We start from the raw sequence: 13,349 nt of genomic DNA, 5'->3' as shown, positions 1-13,349 counted from the left end.
GTTAATGAAATACAAATGGTATAGAGGGAAATAGTCCTATAATTCCTATAATAACTACAACCTAAAACTTCTTACCTGGGAATATTGACGACTCATGTTAAAAGGAACCACCAGCTTTCATATTCATATGTTCTCATGTTCTGAGCAAGGAACTGAAACGTTAGCTTTCTTACATGGCACATTTTGCACTTTTACTTTCTTCTACAACACTTTGCTTTTGCATTATTTAAACCAAATTGAACATGTTTCATTATTTACTTGAGGCTAAATTGATTTTATTGATGTATTATATTAAGTTAAAATAAGTGTTCATTCAATATTGTAATTGTCATTATTACAAATACTATTTTTTTAATATTTTTTTTATATATATAAAAATATATAAATCGTCCAATTAATCGGTATCGGCTTTTTTGGGCCTCCAATAATCGGTATCGGCGTTGAAAAATAATAATCGGTCGACCTCTAGTTAGGACTCGCCTGCTAACCATTTTGGATTCTGAATACCTCACGAGTAGGTATATACAGTACCAGCCAAAAGTTTTAGAACACCTCAAGGTTCAAGGTTTTTCTTTATTTTCACAATTTTATACATTGTAGAATAATAGCGAAGACATCACAATCATGTAGTAACCAAAAAAGTGTTAAACAAATCAAAATATATAATATATATTTATGTTTCTAACTGACTGAGACATTGACAAGGATGAATATTCAAATATACAGTCGGTCGGAAGGACTCCAATAAATACATGAGCACATGATATCCCATGGTGTAACGGGACTTAAATGGAGTGGTTTGTCCTTCTCTGGATAATCTCAACTGTACAGAGAACATGACAATGTGACACGCTTGACAGCAAAAATTTGCTGAGAAGAGAGTGTTTGTCTGGTTAACAGGCTGCACAAGGGAGGCCATATGGACTCTGTGCTATTTTTGCATTCCTGTATAAAGGTCACAGGGGAAAATCTGTCACTGCCGCCTAATTTAAGCCAAATTGTCCTTTAGCGTCCATTAACGGATATCTGTGCTAAGATGCCGATACAACAAGCGTTCATTTGCACAGCTTTCACTTGCATACAACATACAGTTTAACCCATTTACCAGATGTTGATTCCTCATCGCCCAGTCAATTGGAAAATGGATTTGCTGTCTATCCCCCAAACAGGGAGTTTATTATTTAGGTTAAATGTGAATGCTTTCACAGGGAAGCCTCCAATCCACTCCCTATGTTTACTTCCTGTTAGAGCTGTAATATCCTGTTGCCCATCTCTGTCTGGTTTGGCCTTGGCATAAACGGCACTCTCTCTACCCTCTGTAATAACGCTGGCAGCTGTGAAGACCCTGAGACCTCTACTCCATCATGGCACATCGGTCTCCTTATTGAGCGTAAAATAGAGCTACTCCCCAACACTTGCTCAGTTCCACACCACTCTGGTCTGAACTGACAGACCGAGGATGATTGATGGGTACATTCTCATAGCTCTCTGTTTCTCTATATACTTCTGGACGTTTCTCATATATACAACAGATTTGAGAAAGAGCTTTGCATGGAACAAGACCTATGGCATTCCCTTAGTCCCGAGAGCATATGTTACTGTTAAAGAAATAGATGAATTTGTGGCAGTTTGAATGTGTGCTTAACCTGGAATTCACCATAATAGCTGGTTAAAAAATGAATTGCTGTTAATCAACACAGGAAGTCTATGGTTTTACAAAGGAAAGCAGAGCCCTTTGGCATGCAACCTAAATCTGACTGCCCCCGACAATTGAGGGGTTAGATCGCAGTAAGGCCAAAGTGAGGAGCGCCAAAAGAGAAACAGAGAAAAATGGGAGGGAGAAAGAGTGAGAGGGAAAGGGAGGGAATGCAAATGAGAGAGAAGGGGAGAGGAGATAGCAATTAAACTACATCCAATAGGATGTAGAAGACAAAACACTGTGCCCCATAATCACTATTTGGCTAATTGACCATTTAAATTGATCAGATAGGTTCCTGTGCTTGGGCTCACCATGGATTAAAGCAGTTAGTTTGTGTGTGTTGGCGGGCTGACAGCAATCACCCCCTTGAAAGAAACAGTGGGAACACAGTGGGAACAAAGCAAGGACAAATTTAGTGGCCTCCCTTATCAGATAATAGCGTTCACAGTGGAAGTCAGACGAGAGCACACAGACACTGGGATCAAAGGCAGAGAATGTAAAAATTTATAGATACAAACAAATGGCTCAGTACTGCACCCCTCCAGACACAGACAGTGCGAGACAGAGAAAAGAAAGTGCTGCTTTCCCACTCCTGGAATAAAAAAAAAGACCCCCTGGTTACAGCTCGGCTTTTGTGCTTCCCTCTGTTCAAAACTGACAATAATACAAAGAGGCGGATGCTTGTTCAAGAACATTCAGCCAGTCAAGGTTTTCCCTTCATTCAAGCTCTAACTGTGTGCAAAAGTAGTTCAGGTCGGTTGTGTATATTACAGTATGCATACAAGCTATACTTTTTTAGCCATGGGTATGGGTTCAGGATTCAATCCAAATGAGGAAGTTATTGAAATAGAAATTAATGAATGAGGTAAAAATGTATAAAAAATGGAATCCAACCAAATAGTCTCGAGCTCATATTCCTTTACAGCTAGGCTGGCTATCTGTAGAAAAAAAAGGGTTGTATTAATTAATCTTGGTCTGGTCCACAGAATTATTACTGACTCAGCCCCCAGATATCTGGCTCAAATTTAAGTGTCTATCCGGTAAGAATACCTTTCTATATACCAACGCTGTTAAGTGGATCAAACTACCACAAAAACTTAAAGCCATACCTACCAAAACTTATTTTAAATCTAATGTCAAAAGCTGACTGATGACAACCATAGAATAATTTTCATGTCTGTATCTATGAAATGTATCTTTATCTATGAAATGTCTGTACCACAATGGAAGTAAGTAATTTACTTTAATATCACTGTCAACTTTTTAAAATGTGTACATTTGTATTTTTTTTAAAACTGTCAGATAAATCAATCAATCAACTCCAAATCCATGACTCATGTAATAATGTGATTGAGTGTTTAGAAACGAAGATATCAGTGCCATGTTCATTAGGCACCAAACAAAATAAAACAGACCGAAACATGGTCCCTCGCTACCTGGACTTCAGTAACGCTTGTTTTTCTGCTGCATGCCCTAATGAACATGACCCAGGCCTGTACGCCAGTGTTTTGCAGTCCCGTGGCTCACTCTGGCTAGTGTTTATCCATTTATCGTTTCCCATCCGGTAATGAGAGCGAGTGGGAGTGAGGTGAATAATTGGATGGGGCTCTGTGGCCCCCTGCGGGGAAACGTTCAACTTCCCTTTTAGTTTGTGTTTGGGGAAGGGGGGATTGATGCTCTCTTCAAAAAGAAAACGTCCTAAATGGAATCCCTTTCATCTACAATCAGTATTTTTTTGCACATTATTAATATTCTTAAAAAAGAATGAGAGAAAAGCTAGAGAAGAAGGAGAACTCCCACACTCTCATCCCCTGGTAGACAGTGGTGATAAGATGATGAGATAGAGGCAGGGGTGTGGGTGGGAGAGAGGGTCACTGAACGCAGAGAAATGTAGACAGGCAGAACATCCCTAGAGGAAGCATTGTTTCACCTGCAGCCTCATCATCATCATCATTATCACACGTCCGGACATAGTCAACACATACACACACACAAATGCACAAACACAAAGGATCATGTTCATAGCATTACATACATAGGCACTTGAACCAAACCTTTGCAATGTTTACATTAAAAGACAAGAGGTTGGTTGCTCCTAGATGCTAAAGCATTTATGCAGTTCTTACACTTGTTCCAGTGAGTGGGAACTCCATGACCTTGTGTTTATCCACAGATGCCTATTACTCTGGGGCCATTAACATCTTGGTGACTGGGGGGCAGTATTGAGTAGCTTGGATGAATAAGGTGCCCAGAGTAAACTGCCTGCTACTCAGCCATAAAAGCTAGAATATGCATATGCAGTATATTTGGATAGAAAACACTCTGAAGTTTCTAAAACTGTTTGAATGATGTCTGTGCGTATAACAGAAGTCATATGGCTTGCGAAAACCTGAGAAAAATCCAACCAGGAAGTGGGAAATCTGAGGTTTGTAGGTTTTCAACTCATAGCCTATCGAAGATACAGTGAGATATTGGTCATATTGCACTTCCTACGGCTTCCACTAGATGTCAACAGTCTTTAGAACTGTGTTTGATGCTTCTACTGTGAAGTGGGGCCGAATGAGAGGGGAATGAGCCAGGTGTCTGGCAGATTGCCACGAGCTCATGATGTGAGCCACGAGATTGCCACGAGCTCATGTGAAAGTTAGCTTGCGTTCCATTGCTTTTCTACTGACAAAGGAATTCTCCGGTAAGAACATTATTGAAGATTTATGATAAAAACATCCTAAAGATTGATTCTATACTTCATTTGACATGTCTCTACGACCTGTAATATAACTTTTTGGACTTTTCGGCTGGACTTGCACTCGCGTTTGGATTTGTTTACCAAACACCCTAACAAAAGGAGGTATTTGGACATAAATGATCGAACAAATCAAACATTTATTGTGGAACTGGGATTCCTGGGAGTGCATTCTGATGAAGATCATCAAAGGTAAGTGAATATTTACAATGCTATTTCTGACTAATGTTGACTCCAAATTAAATTAGATTAGAAACAGTAGATTAATACTTAGAATTATATTCTGAACTAATGACTAATACTGTTAGTAGAAGCAGTTAACATGACAGGTTAGAAACCAAACCCATGGTACATACTTGGCGGATATCTCTTTGGCTGTTTTGGTCTCTGAGCGCAGTACTCAGATTATTGCATGGTATGCTTTTTCCATAAATGTAAAAAAAATCTGACACAGCGTTTGCATTAAGGAGAAGTGTATCTAAAGTTCCATGTATAATAGTTGTATTTTTTATCAATGTTTATTATGAGTATTTCTGTAAATTGACGTGGCTCTCTGCAAAATCACAGCATGTTTTGGAACTACTGAACATAACACGCCAATGTAAAATTAGATTTTTGGATATAAATATGCACTTTGTCAAACAAAACATACATGTATTGTGTAACATGAAGTCCTATGAGTGTCATCTGATGAAGATCAAAGGTTTGTGACTAATTTTTATCTAGATTTCAGCTTTTTGTGACTCCTCTCTTTGGCTGGAAAAATGGCTGTTTTTCTGTGACTTGATGGTGACCTAACATAATTGTTTGTGGCGCTTTCACTGTAAAGGCCTTTTTGAAATCAGACACTGTGGCTGGATTAACGAGAATTTATCTTTTATCTTTAAAATTGTGTAAAATACTGGTATGCTTGAATAATTTTAATTATGAGATTTTTGTTGTTTTGAATGTGGCGCCCTGCACTTTCACTGGTTGTTGGCGGGGTGGGACGCTACCGTCCTGAATATCCCAGAGAGGTTAACTAGCCCTTGTTATGAGGTAACATCCAAAATGGCACCCTATTCCCTATATAGTGCATTACTTTTGACCAAGACTCTATGGGCCCTGGACTATATATGGAATGGGCTGCCATTTGAGACGCAGCCTGGGATGAGGTCGCATTGTCTTTTTCCATATTTTAAAAATAAATAAACTGATGACACTCTGCATTAACATACAGTTGAAGTCAGAAGTTTACATACACCTTAGCCAAATACATTTAAACTCAGTTTTTCACAATTCCTGACATTTAATCCTAGTAAAAATTCCCTGTATTAGGTCAGTTAGGATCATATGTGAAATGTTGGAATAATAGTAGAGAGAATGATTTAATTCAGCTTTTATTTCTTTCCCAGTGGGTCAGAAGTTTACATACACTCGATTAGTATTTGGTAGGATTGCCTTTAAATTGTTGATCTTAGGTCAAACTTTTCAGGTAGCCTTCCACAAGCTTCCCACAATAAGTTGGGGGAATTTTGGCCCATTCCTCCTGACAGAGTTGGTGTAACCGAGTCAGGTTTGTAGGCCTCCTAGCTCGCACATACTTTTTCAGTTCTGCCCACAAATTTTCTATAGGATTGAGGTCAGGGCTATGTAATGGCTACTCCAATACCTTGACTTTGTTGTCCTTAACCTCTTGAGTGTAGGGGGCTGTATGTTGATGTTTGGATGAAAAACGTACCCAAATGAAACTGCCTATTTCTCAGGCCGAATCTAGAATATGCATATAATTGTCAGATTAGGATAGAAAACACTAAAGTTTCCAAAACTGTCAAAATATTGTCTGAGAGTATAACAGAACTGATATTGCAGGCGAAAACCTAAGGAAAATCCAACCAGGAAGTGCTGTTTTTATGCCTTCCATGCCTTCCCTCCATTTAAAGGGATATCAACCAGATTCCTTTTCCTATGGCTTCCACATGGTGTGAACAGTCTTTAGAAATAATTTCAGGCTTTTATTCTGAAAAATGAGCGAGAAAGATCACATCGCGTCATTAGATGGCTGGGTGCCAGCAGTGTTTTGCATGCGCGAGCAGCTTGGAGCAGACATTTTCTCTCTCACTCTTATTGAAAAAGATATGGTCCGGTTTAAATATTATCGACTATTTATTGTAAAAACAACCCGAGGATTGATTATAAAAAACGTTTGACATGTTTCTACAGACTTTATGGATACTATTTGGAATTTCCGTCTGCCCCGTCGTGACCGCTCGAGCCTGTGGATTTCTGAACATAACGCGCCAACCAAATGGAGGTTTTTGGATTTTAAAATAATCTTTATGGAACAAAAGCAACATTTATTGTGTAACTGGGAGTCTTGTGTGTGTAAACATCCGAAGATCAAAGGTAAGCGATTCATTTTATTGCTTTTCTGACTTTCATGACCAATCTACTTTGTCTGCTGAGAAAGATGTCCTAACATAAACGCTTGGATAGCTTTCGCCGAAAAGCTTTTTTGAAATCTGACATGACAGGTGGATTAACAACAAGCTAAACTGTGTTTTGTGATTTCATGAAAATTAAATATTTTTAGCAATTTTGGAAGTATGCTTAGGGTCATTGTCCAATTGGATGACCCATTTGCGACCAAGCTTTAACCTGACTGATGTCTCGAGATGTTGCTTCAATATATCCACATAATTGTCCCTCATCATGATGCCATCTATTTTGTGAAGTGCACCAGTCCTTCCTGCAGCAAAGCACCCCCACAACATGATGCTGCCACCCCCATGCTTCATGGTTGGGATGGTGTTCTTTGGCTTGCAAGCCCCCCACTTTTTCCTCCAAACATAACAATGGTCATTATGGCCAGACAGTTCTATTTTGTTTCATCAGACCAGAGGACATTTCTCCAAAAAGTACGATCTTTGTCCCCATGTGCAGTTAAAAACCGTAGTCTGGCTTTTATATGGCGGTTTTGGAGCAGTGGCTTCTTCCTTGCTGAGTGGCCTTTTAGGTTACGTCCATTTTTACTGTAGATATAGATACTTTGTACCCGTTTCCTCCAGCATCTTCACAAGGCCCTTTAGCTGTTGTTCTGAGATTGATTTGCACTTTCGCACCAAAGTACGTTCATCTCTCGGAGACAGAACGCGTCTCCTTCCTGAACGGTATGATGGCTGCGTGGTCCCATGCTGCTTATACTGGCATACTTCTGTTTGTACAGAGGAATGTGGTAACTACAGGCATTTGGAAATTGCTCACAAGGATGAACCAGACTCGGGGAGGTCTACAATTATTTTTCTGAGGTCTTGGCTGATTTCCTTTGATTTTCCCATGATGTCAAGCAAAGAAGCACTGAATTTGAAGGGAGGCCTTGAAATACATCCACAGGTACACCTCCAATTGACTCAAATTATGTCAATTAGCCTATCAGAAGCTTCTAAAGGCATGACATAATTTTTCTGGAATTTTCCAAGCTGTTTAAAGGCACAGTCAACTTAGTGTACGTAAACTTCTGACCCACTGGAATTGTAACAAGTGAAATAATCTATCTGTAAACAATTGTTGGAAAAAATACTTGTGTCATGCACAAAGTAGACGTCCTAGCCGACTTGACAAAACTGTAGCATGTTAATTAACAAGAAATTTGTGGAGTGTTTAAAAAACCTAAGTGTACTTAAACATCTGACTTCAACTGTATGTGTGCTGTCGGCACTGACACGTGAGTTGTTGGCTAAATCCCAAATAGCACCCTATTCACTTTAAAGAGCCCCTAAGTGCCCTGGTTAAAAGTAGTGCAGTATAAAGAGAATAGGGTGCCATTAGTGATACAGACATTGTTTGCATGCACTGTCACACACAGAGAAGGAGGCAGAGGGCTCGATCTCAAATCAGTGTGCTATCAATGAGGTCAGGTCCCTTTATGAAGGCAACCAAATGTCCAAACGCTTTTGATTCAATGATTCCCCTCCTTGTTCTTCATGTGTTTCTAGATGTCCTCTGTTATGTGATCCGTTCCTCTGTTTGACTTTGTGGGTTGTCTCTCTGTGTGTGTGTGTGTGCGCCAGTGAGGGCTGGCTCCCTCTCTCAATGCATCTGTCAGGATGTGAGTAATGGGCCGATTATGCTGACAAACGCACACAGGTGGCCGCTATCGCCTTTAATCCCCAGTCCCCAGATCTCCATTTCTCCCTCCCTTCCTTTCGCTCTCCCTTTTCTCTCTCTCCTTATCTCTTTGGTCCTTTCCTCTTCTCACACCCACAGGTTCACACCTCCACACAACCATTGAAGAAGTCATAAACCATACTGTAGCTTCAACACAAAATGGAGAGCACACTGACAGAACACACATGAAAACATAATGTATGACATGTAAGGGGCACCATTTGAAATGAGTTGGGGCCTTCTCCACCATAATACAAAGCACGGACATATGTATGTCTCTTAAGATATTCTCACATCACCGCAGTCACGATCCACCAACCGCAAGTCGTGTTTGGGAATGCGTGACAATTTGACTTTCCCCATGGACTGTATGAAAAAAAACATGACCTTTATATTTCATAAGCGAGCATGGAGTAAAGTGCCAACTTAATTTTCAACGGGATAGGGGCTGAAATTGTGAGGCAAATCAGGTTACAGGGGGAAGGAATAACAGAAAGGCGTTATAAAAATGTCCCCAGTGATGGATGATCCTTTAAATAAGAGGCACAATTGCTGGCTTTATCAGTGCAGGCACAGTGAGCGAGAGGAAAAGGCAATGCATCTCATGTTTACAGCCAGGCAAAGGGAGGCTAACGGAGGCCTACAGCCAAGAAGTTGAATAGAACCTTCACAGCCTTCAGTTCACTGCACTGACCAGACATGAACAAAGCTCTAACAAACGTCCTCTCACTGTCAACTGAGTTTATTTTCAGCAAACTTAACATGGTTCAACAGAGACATAAACTGAACAAGTTACACAGCCATGTGATGAACAGAAATGGAATAATGTGTCCCTGAACAAAGGGGGGATCAAAATCAAAAGTAACAGTCAGTATCTGTTGTGGCCACCAGCTGCATTAAGTACTGCAGTCCATCTCCTCCTCAGATTTATCCGTTCTTACTGTGAGATGTTACCCCACTCTTCCACCAAGTCACCTGCAAGTTCCCAGGCATTTCTGGGGGGAATGGCCCTAGCCCTCACCCTCCGATCCAAAAGGTCCCAGATGTGCTCAATGGGATTGACATCCGGGCTCTTTACTGCCCATGGCAGAACACTGACATTCCTGTCTTGCAGGAAATCACGCACAGAACGAGCAGTATGGCTTGTGGCATTGTCATGCTGGAGGGTCATGTCAGGATGAGCCTGCCGGAAGGGTACCACATGACGGAGGAGGATGTTTTCCCTGTAACACACAGCATTGAGATTGAGCTTGTTGTCATTGCAGGCAATCTGATGATGTTGTGACACACCGCACCAGACCATGACGGACACTCCACCTCAAAATCTATCCGCTCCAGAGTACAGGCCTCTGTGTAACGCTCATTCCTTCGACGATAAACACAAATCGGACCATCACCCCTGGTGAGACCAAACCGCGCACTTTTTGCCAGTCCTGTCGGGTCCAGCGACAGTGGGTTTGTGCCCATAGTCGACATTGTTGCTGGTGATGTCTGGTGAGGACATGCTTTACAACAGGCCTACAAGACCTCAGTCCAGCCTCTCTCAGTCTATTGCGGACAGTCTGAGCAGTGATGGAGGTATTGTGCGTTCCTGGTGTAACTCGGGCAGTTGTTGTTGCCATCCTGTACCTGTCACGCAGGTGTGATGTTCAAAGCTGTTAGTGTCTTAATGACCGTTCCACAGGTGCATGTTCATTAATTGTTAATGGTTCATTGAACAAGAATGGAATTCAGTGTTTAAACCCTTTACAATGAAGATCTGTGAAGTTATTTGGATTTTTACAAATTATCTTTGAAAGACAGGGTCCTAAAAAAGGGGTGTTTCTTTTTTTGCTGAGTTTAGATACAATAGTCAAGTACCTACAGCAGAGGCAAAGCCACAGCAGGGCCAGGTTGCCAGATTGAACACTGACCCACCCAATCAGGATGGCTGAAAAAAATTGGTTTTAAATGAAAACGTATTTGATTTTTGTATTGTCTCCTGACTAAATCAGAATATCCTGCGTTGGTAGGCCAGGTTTATGTTTTCTGATTCCAATGAGTGAGTTTGGGGACCGCAAACATATCAGCAAAAAGGGCTAGGCCTACTTTTTAATTCTAGATATCATAGTGGATGTTTTTCACATTGCCATGATTTTAGGTAATTCAGAGTAGCATATATCTGTTTCTTATATTTTTAGCCAGGCAGGCTGTTTTGGCAAAATTAGAGTATACCCACTTCTCAATGCACCACAACGACTCTACTGATGTCAGGGTATTTTTCCTGTTATTTTGCTGCAAAGTGTTGGCCCAGTCACTTTTACTCAGGCCTAGCCACACAGCAATTTCTACCTATGCCTCTGACCTACAGCATAGTGTTCCTGGAAGGCTGACTTTTTTAATGAAAGGACTACGTAGCATAGTGTTGAGTGACCTTTGTCAATTTGAATAGGGAAAATAATCCTTGGTCCGGATATTCCGGAATGTCCATCTGTGGATGCTCTACAGATTGTCAAACTATCTGTAGATAAGCAATTGTTTGCTAAGGTTACGGTTAGGTTTAGAATAAGGGTTAGGGTAAGGGTTAAAGTTAGGGAAAGGGTTAAGTTTAGGGTTAGTAGATAGTTGAAATGTGACTGATATCTACATATGGACTACCCAAATAAAGTTTTACCGAATCCTTTGTTTGTTAGATAAAAACAGGCTTTACATGAGTATTTTTCTATAAAGCTTAGAAAACCCAGGTGGTGTCTGCAGACTCGTTTGAGTGAATAAAAGTCTGAACCCAGAGGTAAGTCTAAAGTAGAACACAAACTTGCAGAAATATTGAGGGTTAAATTCTTTCCAATCTCAGGTTAAAAGGACAAATAAGGATTAGGAATAGGACTGTTAGCGTTATTTGTTGTTTTGCGATATCCAATTGGTAGTTACAGTCTTGTCCCATCGCTGCAACTCCCCTACGGACTAGGGAGAGGAGAAGGTCGAGAGCCATGCGTTCTCCAAAACATGACCCTGTCAATCCAGCTGGCAGGGTCAGCTTGCAGGCGCCCGGCCCGCCACAAGGAGTTGCTGGAGCACGATGGGACAAGGAAATCCCAGCCGGCCTAACCCGGACAATTGTACACCGTCTCAGGGGTCTCCCAGTCACGGCCAGCTGTGACACAGCCTGGGATCGAACCAGGATCTGTAGTGATGCCTCAAGCACTGCGATGCAGTGCCTTAAACTGCTGCACCACTCGAGAGGCCCAAAGTTACCTAAATTAAAAGGGGGCACCTAAGTGGCACGAACTTTAAGAAAAAAACAAGATTAAAATACTTTACTGGACTTAATTAGGATGCAATGCGTGAGTAATTAAAAAGTTATGGTCTTTAGTGGAGAAAAAACACTCATATTCCGAGACGACTCAAACATCGATCAATAGATGGGGTGGAAATCAGTTTTATAGATCTGAGAATTCATTGTCTTTGATTTGTTTTGGTAAACTATCGATATTAATTACGTTTTCAAATGTGATTTTCAATAAATATTTGATAAGTGCACCACCAGTGTGTTTCCCTTATTAAAAAGAGGGGAAGTTCAAATTAGATTTCATCATATCATTCAAACAGAGATGTGCTGTAATCAAATAAACTAAAACAGATCTCAAACAACAAAATTATTCCTTCAAGGCAGAAAGTCAGCAATGCAACTGGACATAATGATATCTGGTCGAAATGGAAGATGTCATGTAAAAGAGGAAACTGACGATATTGGAAGTTTGAATAGAACATCAAAGTTATCTTGAAAACATTATTATCTTACAAATTCCTGGGAGACAGTCTAGTGACCACAATGCCATGACTTCCTGTCAAAAACCACACATAATTCCCTGTGATGTTGATGAAACCGTACTAACCATTCTTACCTCATACTCTTCCTTAAAGCCGTATCCCTGGCCACACTTCATCTGGGTAATGTGTTGGAGGAGGTCTGCTACACGGATGGCCGGCTGGAACTGGCCGGCCTGGTAGGACATCTCCACTGACTCACAGCCCCCGTACGGGTACGTCTGGATGGTCAACGATGGCTGGGCCATCTCACTATGGCTGCTGTCTGTGGACCAAGGAGAAAACACTCAGTATCCACTTACTCTGTGACATCATCGTGAGAGAGTGTTGGTTTTGGAAGTGTTTAACGGCATAGTGAACTATATTTGTGTTAGAATGATTCAGTGGAACATTCATTAGTATACACTACATGCCCAAAAGTATGTGGACACCTGCTCGTTGAACATCTCATAAAAGAAAATCACGGGCATTAAGATGGAGTTGGTCCCCTCTTTACTAATATAACAGCCTCTTCTGAGGAGGCTTTCCACTAGATGTAAAAACATTGCTGCAGGTACTTGCTACCATTCAGTCACAAGAGCATTAGTGAGGTCAGGGGACTGACGTCGGGCGATTAGGCCTGACTCGCATTCGGCATTCCAAGTCATCCCAAAGGTATTCGATGGGGTTGAGGTCAGGGCTCTGTGCAGGCCAGTCCAATTCTTCCACACCGATCTCGACAAAACATTTCTGTACGGACCTCGCTTTCTGCACGGGGGTATTGTCATGCTGAAACAGGAAAAGGCCTTCCCCAAACTGTTGCCACAAAGTTGAAAGCACAGAATTGTCTAGAATGACATTGTATGCTGTAGCGTTAAGATTTCCCTTCATTGGAACTAAAGGGCCTAGCGCGAACCATGAAAAAATAGTCCCAGACCATTATTCCTCCTCCACCAAATTTTACTGTTGGCACTA

At 41.1% G+C, this 13,349-nt stretch overlaps 1 protein-coding gene across 7 annotated transcripts in view; it reads right to left on the bottom strand.

Annotated features, from left to right (window-relative positions):
• The window catches only part of LOC109891034 (receptor-type tyrosine-protein phosphatase T), a 400,507-nt gene that overhangs the window by 36,915 nt on the left and 350,243 nt on the right, over positions 1 to 13,349 (bottom strand). For all 7 annotated transcript variants that reach the window (XM_031827335.1, XM_031827341.1, XM_031827357.1 and 4 more), the window contains one exon: positions 12,473 to 12,660. In XM_031827335.1, coding sequence (XP_031683195.1) covers positions 12,473 to 12,660 — 188 coding nt within the window. The remainder of the gene's footprint in view (positions 1 to 12,472; positions 12,661 to 13,349) is intronic.

This window comes from Oncorhynchus kisutch, linkage group LG1 (assembly GCF_002021735.2).
Source record: "Oncorhynchus kisutch isolate 150728-3 linkage group LG1, Okis_V2, whole genome shotgun sequence".
Classification (NCBI taxonomy): Eukaryota; Metazoa; Chordata; class Actinopteri; order Salmoniformes; family Salmonidae; genus Oncorhynchus; species Oncorhynchus kisutch.
This window is presented reverse-complemented; position numbering and strand designations above follow the sequence as displayed.